The 14,430-nt window shown below is 43.2% G+C and overlaps 1 protein-coding gene across 2 annotated transcripts in view; it reads right to left on the bottom strand.

Moving 5' to 3' along the window:
* TBC1D30 (TBC1 domain family member 30) overlaps positions 1-14,203 on the bottom strand; it is a 37,103-nt gene extending 22,900 nt beyond the window's left edge. The window contains exons 1-6 of one of the 2 annotated variants that reach the window (XM_040982402.1): positions 13,802-14,203; positions 10,778-10,839; positions 10,272-10,337; positions 8,404-8,529; positions 4,685-4,870; positions 297-465 (exon numbers count right to left, since the gene is read on the bottom strand). In XM_040982402.1, the coding sequence (XP_040838336.1) occupies positions 297-465; positions 4,685-4,870; positions 8,404-8,529; positions 10,272-10,337; positions 10,778-10,839; positions 13,802-13,961 (769 nt within the window). In that variant the 5' untranslated portion in view covers positions 13,962-14,203. The remainder of the gene's footprint in view (positions 1-296; positions 466-4,684; positions 4,871-8,403; positions 8,530-10,271; positions 10,338-10,777; positions 10,840-13,801) is intronic. The other variant, XM_040982411.1, reaches the window with a different exon arrangement.
* Positions 14,204-14,430: the final 227 nt, after the last annotated feature.

Genomic DNA, 14,430 nt, shown 5'->3' on the forward strand with positions numbered 1-14,430 from the left:
ACAGCTATGGTGGCTTAGCTGTCTAGTAAGAGAGTGTCCTATGCAATACATAGAAGACAACATGTCATTTCAACAGTTAATCTGGTAACCTGTGAAAGGTTTAGACTACTGGTTCCATATATGACCCTACATTTTCGCTTTTTGGTTTGGTCTTCTAGAAATCTGAGCATGGAGCTGCACAACATTCTTACCAATAAATACCTGAAAACCTGTATTTAAAGTTTAGGCTCATCCATATGGTGAATGGGAAGGGTGAGACATTTTCAAAGGAGGAATAGCACTGAACCATCACTTACCTCCACTTTCTTTGTTCGCAGTTTTCTGCAGCATATCCAAATGCTGTGACAACTCCGGGAGCTTCAATCTCAAGAGGTCTCTGAAGACGGCCATATCCACAGACAAAGCCTGGAGATTATTGACAAAGTAGCTTTCAGGAAGCACTTTATCAATAAGGTAAATCATGATCTGAAGAAAAAAAAAAACAAAGAAAAAGACAGCTTTGTGTAAACCATGATCCCAACATATCCTAAATAGAAAGAACATATTCAAATAGAGAGAACACAGTCAGCCAAAGCTCATCCTTTACACGTGCTGAAACCAAATGTTTTGGATTTTAAGGTTCATCTACACCCCAAGTGCAGAATAAGCAGCAGCATCATGTAACTCACTCAGACCCACAGTCTGCTGCTCTCTGGAATTCAGACGACCTGAGCCCACCTCATGCGGCTCTGGGTGCAAAGCATTCAGCAGCCGGCAAGTCTCCATGCTCCCTCCTTGAGATCAGCAGTTTGACCATCTCAGCACAGAAACCAAAAGCTAACCCCCACACACAACAGCCGAGGCAGGCCTCCAAATCACTTCCATCAACATGGGTAAACAGAACAACTGGTACTAGCCTTTCACTCACCTTTCCTTTCTTGGGAAAATGCAACTATGTTTTGTTTGAACAAATGGCCCTTTTTCAATACTTATGTTTCTTTCATATGATTGTCACATAAGACTTTCAAATTGCTATTTTAATTTTATTCTTCTATTTATGTTACCTTTTCTCAAATGTCAAGAACCACAAAAATGACCCAGGAAAATACAAACAACCTTCTGGATGTCAATCCCTGTTCGTTGCTCTGTGAACATGCATGCTACATCTATAACCAGCTCTGGAAAGAATTAGCTCACTCCACAGAGCACCAGAAAAACAAAATTAAGGAACAAATCATATCTATCTGGATATGCTGAAAAAACAACAGCCTACACCTCTCCCTGCATCCTGTAGAGGTGTCAGTGTCCCACTGCTTCCACCTGCTGCTGATGGCCTAGGAAAGCAGTGCAGATGGCCCAAGTCCTTGGGACCCTACACCCACATGGGAGAACCAGAAGCAGCTGCTGCCTTTGGATCAGTTCTGGCTGTTCCAGCCATTTGCAGAGTGATCCAATGGATAGCAGACCTCTCTCTGTCTCTCCTCTCTGAATAACTCTGCCTTTCCACTATAAATAAATAAATACGTCTTTTTTTAAAAAATCATTGTCTCCTGTTTTTGATTCTTAGGATACTTTAAAGTTCTATTTGAAAAAAAGTCTCCCAGTCTTGTTGAGGAACCATTCATGGGCAAGTCCAAGGAGCCTTACTTAATCTTCTGTTGTTAAGATGGAATTTTCCAGGGAGGTCCAGCCACTGCACTTCTGGTGTTGCAGATGCCCACAACTCTTATGAGAGCATGTTACTCCAGTGGCTGCCTCTGGCTTCCTGCTAATTCAGATCCTAAGGAACAAGGGATGCCTCCAGTAACTGGCCCATGTCACCTCCCTGGGGGACAAGATTGCATTCCTGGCTATGGCTCCCAACTTTGGCATCAGGCCAGTCCTAGCCATCGTGGAAGTTAATGAGTGGATGGGAGCTTTGAAAGCACAAACTCAGCAACAGGAAAAGAAACATGGCAAGTTCTTCAAAAACTTCTTGGAAAATGTGTGCTATGAAAAAGACTACACTTGGACACTATGCACTAACATTAATTTATCTTTTAACTCCACTGGTCCACAAACTTTTGGGGGAATTTTTATTTAGTCTGTGTGGAGGGAGGGGTGTGGCAGAGCAGGGGTTGGGGAGGTAGCAGGGGTGGGGTGCCCTGATGAAGACCTACCACTCCACGGTCAAGACAAGAGGGATTTTCAGGAACATTAAGACAAATTTAAGAAAACAATCTGTCATTTATCGTACTCTGCATCTAAAAACAAGTTATACAGTACCCAAAAGTCAATGTCTTTATTAAGAACTTACAATTTCTCAAAATTACATTTAAAAAAAAAAACACAAAAAGTTATCCTTGTATTTTTTGTGACACAACGAAATTTTGTCTGTTGTCATCTCAAAATCCGATGTCAGCTCACTCGTTCCACCCACTCACGAATTTCAAAGGTCAAATATTATTCCTTTTTTTAAAAGACAAAAAGATTTACATTTTAATGTTAGTTGCTAAGAATGTTAGTTGCTAAAAAAAAAAAAAGGCAGTAAGTGCTGTGAAGTAATGAAAATGGCTCACTTACCCCTAAAAGTTATATATGAACTAGTAATTATGACTTACAGAGACCAAAAGAGCTGAAAAAACACTGGGACCCATATTTTACTTAGCTTAAGAACAGTTTCATTATGAACCTGACCTTCTTCTACATATTAAACGCCTAACCACAAGATCTACACTTTCTCAAATGAGGATGATGTCATCTCATTGCATAGGGTTCATTTTCTTGGAGCAGAAATAAAAATAACCTCAGCTTTACCTAATATCTCCTTAAGAGAAGTTTTCGTTTCCTAAATTGCTGTGCTCTTTCACAATTTGATTGACATGTACATTTTCTTCTCCAAACTTCCCTAACCCACCCCTTAATCTGAACCACTTATTCCAACTATTCAATAGAACATGTTCTATTTTATAGTCAGGCAAGTCACAGCTGAGGGGCAGTGGGGGGAGTGGTAACTAGGGCTGGTGGATTGAATAAACCAAAGTGTTTAACAAAGTCATGTATTTGTCACTCCCCCTTATTTGATGAGCAAGGAACTTAAAAATAGTTTCCTCAAACACATGAATGAAAAAAGTGAAAAGGTAATTGCAGATTTAGATCATGTCAGGCTGGTTATTAACTAGGTCCACAACAGAGAGCATAATGCCAAGAGGAGCACCTGTTTATTCTTCCAGGCCATATTAGTCAGTGATTGAGAACAGCACTATTCAGTCACAGAGTTGGGCAAGGAAAGGTCTTGAACATAAAGGCTTAATATGCACCTCATCTATCATAAGCACTGCAATCAACAACAGTTTAAAGCCTCAGATATGAATTGGGAACCTCACAGTGTGCTCAGTAAATAGAGCAAGGGCCACCCTCCTCGTTTACAAGCTTCCAAGCTTCTATTTCTGGTGACTTACTGAGTTACATTCAGACAACTAAGCTTAAATAGGTATCAACCCACCTCAAAGTGTGAGAATTTTTAACAGGGATCCAAGCCATCCAAGGGTAAAACATTATAACTCATTTCCAACACTTTTTTCCATGCAAACACCTTCCACATACACTCTCAGCCTTCTTCCTCTACACTTTGTATCAAAGATATGGCCAATCAGACAATGCAACCAGAATTAAGTTCAACTGCTATAGTGAATGATTTCTCACAAGACCCCTGGGACTCCCACCCCATGGTAGTCACATCTCTGTGTAATCCTTTCCTCTTGAAAAGGAACCAGACTTGATGGCTGATGTCAAACAACAAGACACAAATCTGTAACTTACATGCTTTGCCTTGGTTGGTCTCTTCTACTCTCACTCTCTCAGGGATGGAAGCCACCAGGCCGTGATGGAAGAGCCCACACATCAAGTCATCAAAGAGGCCTGAGCCCAGTGCAATGGCTCAACTGGGGAAACCTCCACCTCCAATCACCTGGATCCCATATGGGCACTGGTTTGTGTCTCGGTTGTTTGACTTCCTATCCAGCTCTCTGCTTGTGGCCTGAGAAAGCAGCAGAGGGTGGCCCAAAGCCTTGGAACCCTGCACCCACAAGGAAGACCCAAAAGTTCCTGGTTCCTGGCTTCAGATCAGCTCAGTTCCAACCATTTTAGGAAATGAAACATGGAAGATCTTTCTCTCTGCCTTTCCAATAAAAATACATAATTTTTTTAAAAAAAGAAGACCTCCAGGAAACAGCACTCCAAAAGGAGCAGCCACTTCATTCCAACAACCTGTGAGGAATTCAATCTTGTCATTAGTCAACAGTCAGAAAAACAATCCCGACAACAAAGCCTCCCTTGTCTGAAGTACAACCTTCAGATGAGACCACACCCCAGCCAACAACTCCAAGGCTGCAGTGATTGGACCTAGAGTCAGCAGACTCAAACACTGTGAGAATACACAGGTTTGCTCTTTTGAGCAGCAAATTTGCTACAGAGCAATGAATAATTAATGCAACTAACATCTAACTTAAAATATGTCTTGTCTTAGAATAAAAACATATCTCCTCCCAGTTGGCAGCTCCATGAGTCTGTCACTTGCTTTGACCGTAACTTGGGAGAAATACTATCACGGGTAGCTACAAAGGTGTAACAGACATGGTGGAATGGGCTGGGGCACCCAGGAGCAGAAAAGGGTCTCTGACTTCCAGAAGAACTTCTGTTACCTTGGCAACGGCCTGATACTCACTTTCAGTGCGTCGCCTTCATTGCCTTCCATGACCTCCAGAATTAACGCAGCCAGGATGTTAAAGCCTTGGCAGTACCCAACATTTTTGTTCCACCGGGCATAGGCTAGCAGCACTCGCTTCAACACAACCCTGTCCTGCTCTGCCTCCTGGCCACAGTAAGAGCTACAGCCTGTACGATGAAGATCCTGCAGTGGAAAAAAACAAAACTTACACACAGGATTTCAAATACTCTCTCCCAAAAAAAATAGTGTTAGATATTTCTCTGCCTCACCACGAAATAGAGCAAAATTATCCACATGCACTAAGTGTTTAAACGATGTTTTCTTATATTCTTAGAATTATATCCAGAAAATTTGTGAAATCTAATCTCTTTGTATTAATAGGTTTTTAAAGTATTTCAGTAAAAAGTTTTTCATTAATTTTAACCTTTTCTTTCAGTTTTCTTTTTCCTAATGTTTTCAAAATATGCTTTCTTAAAGAGATGGTCAAGGAGATTCTCGGGTAAGTTTTCCATGAAAACAGTTCCAGGATGCATGATGTGGTTTAAGCAGCATGTTCACTCATGCAGCTCCCATGGTTGAACTGTGGTGGCTCTATAGGAAATGACAGATACAGACACACAGATGCAGACAGTTAAGGGCCCTTCCCATTTCTGCCAAGAGCTGCTCCGCGCCACCTTGGGACCCTGCGAGTGAGAAAGGCATCAACCACAGGCTGACTCCGTAGAGCCCACTGGATCTTCAATAGTGTGCCTCCAGATCCATGAGCCAAAACAAACCTCAATTCATTAAAAGTCATGCTGCCTCAAGAATTTCATTACATTATTACTAAGGTGATTCAATTACAAAAAAAAAAAAAAACAATTTGGAATTGCTTGAATGTTTCAATCAAAGTCCTTTCAACACATGGATAAGAATCTAACATTATTCCCTTCTCTAAAACACAACTTAGCCAGCAGAACCTTAAATAATAAAACCAAAATACCAAAAACAAAATACAATTTGTACTTCTCACATAAAAATCATTTGTCTAAGACAAAAACAAAACCTATTCAAATTGTTTTACAAATTAGTGTGAGAAGGACAAAAGTAAGGGCAGACTTTCACCAAACTGAAAGGATGCCACTCAGGAGATGCTTGGATCCCCCAGCAGAGCACCAGAGTTCAAGTCTTGGTTCTCCTTCCAGTTCCAGCTTCCTATTAATGAATACACCGAGAGGCCATAGGGGATGGTGCAAGCACCTGCCAAGCCAGCAGGAGACTCAGCTGGAGTCTCAGGCTCTTACTTCAGCTTGAGCCACCTCCATGTACTGCTGCTACTGCAGGAGTCACCCAGAGAATGGGAGCTCTCCCTACACAGCTATCTCTCCATCTGCCTTTCAAATAAAGAATGACAAAAATCTTTGCTGTATCTTCATATACAATCAAGGTAATAGCTACAACTTAATTACAGAGGAGACACTATGGTCTTCATGAGCTAGAGCCATTTCACTGACAAAGCACTCACTACAATTAGAAAATTACTTTAACATGATTGCTATAAAAATGTATATTGCCTCAATTTGCAAGTCAAACAAAACGTTTCACATACGAAATACTTCATCTCTGTGAAACATCCCACAATTCCCCATGAATAGCTGAAACATGGACAGTGCAAAAGCTTTTTAGCGTTCAACATAAATGCTCAAAATTCAGCAGCTGTCCGAAACAAAAGTTAGATGAGAAAGTGGCTCATTTTATTTAGCACTCTCACCTTTAAAAAGTCTTCAAACGTGCCCTTTTCAATAAAATCGCCATTTTGTGATGGCCAAAATTTGGATGAAACAACTTTACTTTTAAAATTCCGTCTGGTATGGGTACAGCATGGTAACTTAGTGGCTAAAGTCCTCTGGGATCCCATATGGGTGCCAGTTCTAATTCTGGCAGCACTACTGCCCTTCCAGCTCCCTGCTTGTGGCCTGGGAAAGCAATCGAGGATGGTCCAAAGCCTTGGGACCTTGCACCCACATGAGACCCAGAAGAGGCTCCTGGCTCAGCTCCAGCCATTGCGGCCACTTGGAGAGTGAATCAATGGACAGAAGACCTTCCTCTGTCTCTCCTCCTCACTGTATATCTGACTTTCCAACAAAAATAAAATAAATCTTTTTTAATTCCATCTGGTAAAACTGCTGGATGTATCTTGGCAATAGGATGCTGGACTGTCTGCTATTGTCTGTACCTGCAATGTCAAGATACACTTCAATAGCAGAATGATGGATTTATGACTACTTATGAAGATCTATACCATTGTAATAATATAGGGGAAATAAGTTGAGGAGAGGGAATCTGAGAAAGGAGTAAGGGAAATCCCAAAGCCTATGGAAATGTATCATAAAATTAAAAATAAAATAGAAGGGAAATAAAATAAAATTCCATTTGGGAATGGGTGTTTCACCTAGCCATTGAGATTTCTTCATTCCACACAGGAGTTCTGAGGTCAATTCCCAGCTCTAACTTGTCACCAACACAGACCCTGGGAGGCAGTATCAAAAGCTCATTCACATGGACCTGGACCCAGGCCAGCCTCGGCCACTGCAGGCACCTTGGCAGTACCCATGCTCACCTGCACACTTCTTGCTCGGGTGTCTCTCTCTCTCCCCACCCCCCACCCTCATTTTCCTTTTTCTGCATCTCAAATAAAACTAGCTTAGCACTACACTTCAATGTATTTATATAAAACCATGTTCTAGAGCTGTACATAAGAAGCCAATACTGGGATTTAGTGGAATTAGCATCCCCTTTAGCACTAGGATCTAAACAACTGTGATATTCCAGGCAGGTGAACCACAGCTGCCTCCACAGCTGGATTGATCCATTTGGCTTACAGCAGATTCATCAGTCAACTTAAATGCCATTAAAAATGGATAGTTAAGAAATGATCAAAGACTCTAATAAGAGTCAAATGATTCTAGTACAAAGTATAGTTAACTTTGACTGTCTTGGTGACTTTTATGTCAAAATCCAGCTGGCAGCATCGACCCAACCAAAGGAGAAAAGAGGAATCTCCTATCATATGAAGAAGATAAACTGAATATGAGGGGAAACTCACTCACATTTTCAACTTGTTGGCAACATTTAAGATGAAGAGGAATTCATAGTCAAGGTTTCCCAAAAAAAAAACCCCATTAATAGGGCTGGCATAGTAGTCACAGTGGGTTAAGAGCTGTAATGCCAACAATTCATATGAATAACACAGACATTGCATAATGCCAGTTCAACTTATCCACTTTCAATTCAAGTCCTTGATAATGTGCCTAGAAAAGCAGTAAAAGATGGCCCAGTGCTTGAGTCCCAGCCATCACCAAGCTCCTAGGGTCTACCCTAGCCCTTGCCACTGCAGCCATTTAAGGAATAAACCAGTGGATGAAAAAATTCATTCTCTCTCTCTCTTTCTCTGTGTGTGTATGTGTGTGTGTGTGTGTGTGTGTGTGTGTGTGTGTGTGTGTGTGTGTATGTTGCATGTCTGTCTCTCCCTTCTCTCTCTGTAACTCTATCTTACACATAAATAAAATAAATCTTTTTTAAAAGCTGTCAACCAATAACTACAGCAAAAACACACACACAAAAAGTTAACATTCATACCATAATGTAGAAATCACTTGATCCTCTGCTCAGGAAACACACAGCTCTTAGCCTGGTCCTTCCATGTTAGGAACTTGGGCTAAGTTTAGGGACATTACCTTGACTATCTGAATTCCCATCGAGTCATCGTCAGGATTACTCCTCTCATTGAAAGTGAAGCGCATGGTTTTGTCCCAATCAATGGATATACTGTGCAAATATTGATCTGCCAAGGTCAGCCAAACCTAAAATATCACAGAAAGAAAAAATCTTAAAGTAGAACCCATAATTCACTTTTATTATAAAATATTGTATCCAACATTAAAATGAGAATAGCTGTTTGACCATATATATCTCATACATAGAATCTACAAATTTGTGCTTTACTAAACTGCACCACTCAGGGTCTTTTACTTATTCTTAAAATATGCATTTGCTAATTATTGCTACTATGTACCAAGCAACAATCTAGGCATTATGAATACATTATGAAACACACCAACAGGATTTTCAAATTTTACCCAAGTTCATTGAATTAACTATGTAATTTCACAAGTGCATTTTACTTAACTCTGAACTGCTCTCCTTGTTTGGTCAAGAGCCACCAGTGACTCAAAGCACAGCTCCTTTTCCGTCATGGAGCCAGCCTTCGAGTCGAGCCTTTCTTACACACTCTTACAGAGCTAACAGATGGGTTCCCATAATGAATAAGTTCTTAAAAAAGAGTCACTGGATACTTTTATTCATTTGATAATCTTAATCAGAAGCATTTAAGTATGCCATTCTAATACATGCCTTGAGCAATTCTCCAGGTTAAATTGCCAAAAGAATTAAGACTGGTTATACAAATTAATATGTTAACAATGTTTTTCAGGCTTTGGTATTTGAATATAATGTAGCAGAAACAACATGGATTAATATCTCCTGACAGACTTCTCTCCTAGGCATCAGAATCATCTCTTTAAATATTTTGATATCATCAAAGTAGACACTTAACAAGCACATCAATCTAATCAGATCCAAACCTAATCACCTAATCCACCACCACCCCAACTAGATACACATAGGAACATGCAAACATATGCACTTGCTCTGCCCACGTGAGCAAGCAGTAACTCTACCCTTCTTGCTACCCAGGCCAACATCTTGAAGTCATTCTTGGCACCCCTCTTGTACTTTGTATTCAATCCGATGGAACATCATATCAGTTAAGCCTTGAAAACATATCTAGAATCTGACCGCTTCCCTCTATTTCCACTCTCGTAATCTTGACCCATATCTTGCCTGAGTTATTCCTAGTCTACTACTGGTCTATCTGTTTCTGCATTGTCTCACATTAAGTCAGTGGCCAGAGCAGTCTGCAGGAAATGTAAGTCAGATCATGTCACTCCCAGCTCAAACTGCCCAATGCCTCCCACCAAGTCCCATTACAGTCCACAAGGACCTACCAAGCTTCCACTTGCCAACCTCCCACATTTCCTCTATGACTTCATGTCCTATTACTTCCCCTTGTTCATTGTGCTCCCGCTCCCCTGGCACCTTGATTTTGTCTGAATAGGGCACTGGCCCCTGCTATGTCCTCTGTCTGCCATGTCTCCCCCCGAGCAGTTGCACAGTTGACATGTCAGCCTCTTCAGGGCACTAAACAAATGTTACCATGCTGTTCCACTCCTGTTTCACGCCCACATAATTATCATTACTTTTCTTCTCTGCTTTATTTCTACCTCTGATGCTTATCACCATCAGACATACTTTATATTTTATGCATTGTAATTTCCATGAAGGCAAAATGATTGATTGGTTTGCTTTTTTCCCCCAGGACAGGATCTGGTAGAGCAGATATGAGCAATGAATACCTACTGCATGAACAAGTAATGAAGAGACAGGTTTCTAATTACTAAATATAAAATATACTTTTTGACATTACAGATCCTTTAAAGAAACACTGATAATCATTTTATATTCTGGCCCTAGGAATCCCCCTTACCTTTCTCCTCCATTCCTTGGGTATTCCAGTGGATAGCCTGGCAACTGCCTTGAGGGCATCATACCACTAGGAACAAAGAAGGTCATCAGGGATGGACAACAGGAACCAAGCTAAGCCCTTTTCAATGTTCTTCCCAGCCTGACACCATAGAGGACAATTTGTTTAGCACACAGGGACAGTCAAATCTTTCAGCCACAGTGATGATCCTTTCAGCACCATGCCTGTCCTTCAGCACCCCATCACAGCTGTGACCTATTTTCAGCACACATACAATGGTTGAGAAGCTCTGGTTCAGAAACACAGGCATTTGTTTTTCAGATCTGTTCACACTTGCATCATTAGTAGAAAGGGCAAAATTCTGCATTGCAAGCATAAACCCAGAACAATTTTAGCTTTTAAGTATCTGAGACTGGGAAGATGAAAAGCACAATACATCTTGAAAATCTATCAATCACACTATTGGTACTCCAAAAAGGTACTACTTTCAAAATAAAAAACAAAGTTACCTGCTGAAAACCATTTTTACCTAGAGATGGCTCAAGTGTGAACTTCAGCTTCGTATCAACCCCTGAAAGAAAAATATATAAATAGTTATTTTTGGAGACTGTATCAAGTTACGGTAAAAATAACATTCTACAAAATTTTTAAAACATATTCACATTATAGTTTAATAAATTTTGTTCAAAGCCAAAGTAATTATATTGATAGGTAAACAGCCTTACAGCAACAGAATTGGAACTTCTCATAGGACAGAATGTTTCACAGCTGCCTGGAGGAGTGAAAAGGCAAAAACAAAACAAAATTCTCTCTCTCTCTCTCTCTCTCTTGGAGTCATACTGTCCTCCATTTAACTTGGGTTCCTAAACTTGAACGATTTAACTTTACAATGAGGACAACTGTATCCATCTCAGAGGGTTGTTGTGATTAAAACTGTAAATCACTGAACATAGTGTAATTAATATTTGTGAAATTTAGGAAGATAATTCCCTGCTCACAAGGTTCATTTTTCTAGGACACTTGCATGAACCAAGACTACTAAGCAAACTTCATCACCACACCAAAAGCTAAAAAATAGTATCATTGTCTTCAATCATATGGAATGACCTATCATAATGCCATGTAGAGACTTTTCTACATATTATATATATTACTATATATATCATACATATGATATATATATTCCTTGAAGATGAAACAGTGTGTCATAAAATTACAGATCAAAAGCCAGAAATAAAACAACTCTAATCCCAAACAATCTAAAACTTTAAACTTCTCTGACTCAAACCAAATCTATGTACTAAAATAATAGGAAAATGTCTAGACTCTGAGTTTAACGTTTTAAATTGGGCTTTTATTCAGAATTTCAGATTTATGTGCTATTACTGAAGTAAACTAAATGACATTATTGCCATTCAAATTCCACAAAAACATAGTTGGATTTGAAGTTGCTATATATTGCTCCTCTAGACTTTCAAAATCAATGAGAAACTTAAAATTCACTTAAAAAAACAGGGCTCAAGAGTTCAAGAACCAAGAGAGATTCAATATTACCAATAATATTGTTTCACACATCACAAAAGTCAAATGATGATATGTTCGCTTCTAAAATATAACAGCCAATTAGGCATATCGTAAACCTCACCACAAGTTCCACTGGGGACTTGGTATGAGAAGGAAAAACTTTGAGAATTTGTAAAATAATAACAATATTAATGAGTCTTTGTAATGACACATATAGTTACAGATATAACACAGAGACAGTCAAGAAGCTTGAAAGCCATGCATCTAATCTGCCCCAACCATGGCAACATACAGATGCCCTTCTCGGAGCCCGGGAGAAGTGCTGTAAATGCATTCAGAGTCCTAGATGTCGTAAATCAAGCTGTGGGAGATGATCTCAGGCATCTAATCAATGCCTTGATAACTCTTTTCAAAGCTTCAAGGTCAAAACCACACTCCGCCTGGAGACCCATAGATCAGGTTTTCTTCTCTGAAGGAATATTAAGGAACCCCCACGTATTTCTATCTCTCAGAGCAGGTTTAAATCAAGTCCTGACCCAGTGCAGAGGGGATTACTACAGGGCCTCCAGCTCCAGCCGGTGATTTCACTTCATGAAACAACCTTGGGAGGCTGCTGTCCATTCTCGGGGTGCTGAATGCGGGAGAGCCCGTGACGTTTAATAGGTGGTAACAAAGAACCGAATATTTGGCCCTGTAATGATTGACTCTTGCCGCCCTCTATAGAAGCCCTGGTTTCCTCGTATGTGTGACTAAACACACCCTTTTGACATTTTCAAAGCACCTGCTGGGCATCTGGCTGATTGCCTGCCTGTCTGCCTACCCGTGCCGGGCTTAGTTAGCCAAAAGCACAACTGTCTTCTCACGACCATAATGAGTCAGAGGATTTAACTGGAATTGATCATTCTCCGCCTGCTGCAACAGCTTAAATCAGGTCATTTTCAACCCTCCTCCTCCCCCCCCCCCTTCTAATTGAAAGGGGAAGCAGAGGGTTTAGGTTTCATCTGATAATCACAGCTGTTCGGGCTTCAGAAATACAAATCACCCACTCTGAACGTGGGAAAGAGATTTTTCTTAAAAGAGGGCAAAGGAAGACGGTGAATAAATACAACAGTCTCTGAAACCAGACACTTCCGTGGGGAGAAAAACAAAGAAACCACGAGGTTGGAAAATGTGCCGACGCGTTCCACGCGGAGGGGCCGGTTCGCCAAGCGAATTTCCCGCAGCTCCCGACAGTAATTCCCTGAAGACGCCGAGACGCCGGAGGTGGGGAGGGCAAGCCTGCCTTGGAGCCCAGCTGGTGCCACTCCTGGGACAACTGAACGCAAAGCGCCGGTGCGGGGACCGCCAGCTAGCTCCTCGGCAGCCACTCCTTGCCTGAAGCCTCCGCGCCCAGGGGCCAGGCCCGCGCTCCTGGACGCCCAGCTGGACGCGGCGGGGAGGGGCTGACGCGGAGTTGTGCAGCTCAAAGAAACAGGGCGTTGTAAACATCGGCTGACGGTACCTGAGCCGAGCCCAGCGCAGCCACATGCGCTCTGGAACCTCACCTAGAGAAAAAGGGTCTACAAGCTCCCTAAGCCGCGCGAGGCCAGCTGTCCTCCAGAACCACGGTGCAGGGACCTTCAGAAAACACACCCTATTATTCTTCGCAGCAGTGGCCTTCCCTCTCCGACCTCTAGGATCAAACCTGTGCCTTTCTTCGCCCTATACTTTTCAAGGTCTGGCTGCCTCCTGGAAACCCAGAGCATAGTAAGTGGCGCAGCCTCTGACTTCCCCACCACCCAGAGAAGGCCGGGCGCAAAGGCTGAGAACAGAGACTGGGTTTTCGCCGGCGGCTGGCGGGAGCCGCGCGTATCCCAAGCCCCGACCCAGGCCCTCGTCCGAGCTCCGCCTTCCCAGGCCGACCGAGCCGCTCCAGGGTTCCGAGGACGCTGCGCGGCCGCGGAGTACGGCGGAGGGAGAGGCCGGTACCGAGCTGGTCCAGCGCGTTCGCCGCTGCCGCGGGTCCTCACCCGGCTCCAGGGTGCAGAGCAGCCGGGGCGCCGTCCGGGAGATGCAGCTGCGCTTCTTGAGCACATTGCTCAGGATGGTGCCCACGCCACCGCCGCCGCCCTGCCGCTTCAGGCATTTTCCCCCGCGCCTCAGGGAGCTGCTCAGCTTGTCCTGTCGCATCCGAGAGCGCCCTGGGCTCCTGCGCAGCCACCGTCCGCCTTCCGCCCCACCGCCCCGCCGGTGCAGCGACTTCGCGCGCGAGGCCCGGTGAGTCGGCGCTGGTGAGGGTCCCCCGGGAACCGCGAGAGCGCGCGGTTGGCGCCCTGATACCGAGGGGACTTGCGGGACAGCGAGGGAAGCCGCCCAGCACTGAGCAGCCAACGGGTATCTGCAGTGCGGAGCCAGCCCGGTGGAGGCAGGAGAGGGCTTGGGGCGGGGAGGAGGGCGGGAGCGAGCGAGGGAGCGAGCGCTCGGGAGACGGAGGCGGCGCTCCTTCCCGCCCCCCATCTCTTCCTAGGCGCGCGAAGGCGGAGCGGCCTACGCTCCCCGGCCTCGGCCTCGCAACCAGGGGCAGGTAGAGACCTGCAGCGATTTCCGCGCCTCTCTCGGGAGAGGTGCCCAAGAGAGCAGGCCCGGGCTCTGAAAGCCA

The sequence above is a fragment of the Ochotona curzoniae genome, unplaced genomic scaffold, assembly GCF_017591425.1.
Source record: "Ochotona curzoniae isolate NIBS_2020 unplaced genomic scaffold, NIBS_Ocur_1.0 contig_1014, whole genome shotgun sequence".
Lineage (NCBI taxonomy): Eukaryota > Metazoa > Chordata > Mammalia > Lagomorpha > Ochotonidae > Ochotona > Ochotona curzoniae.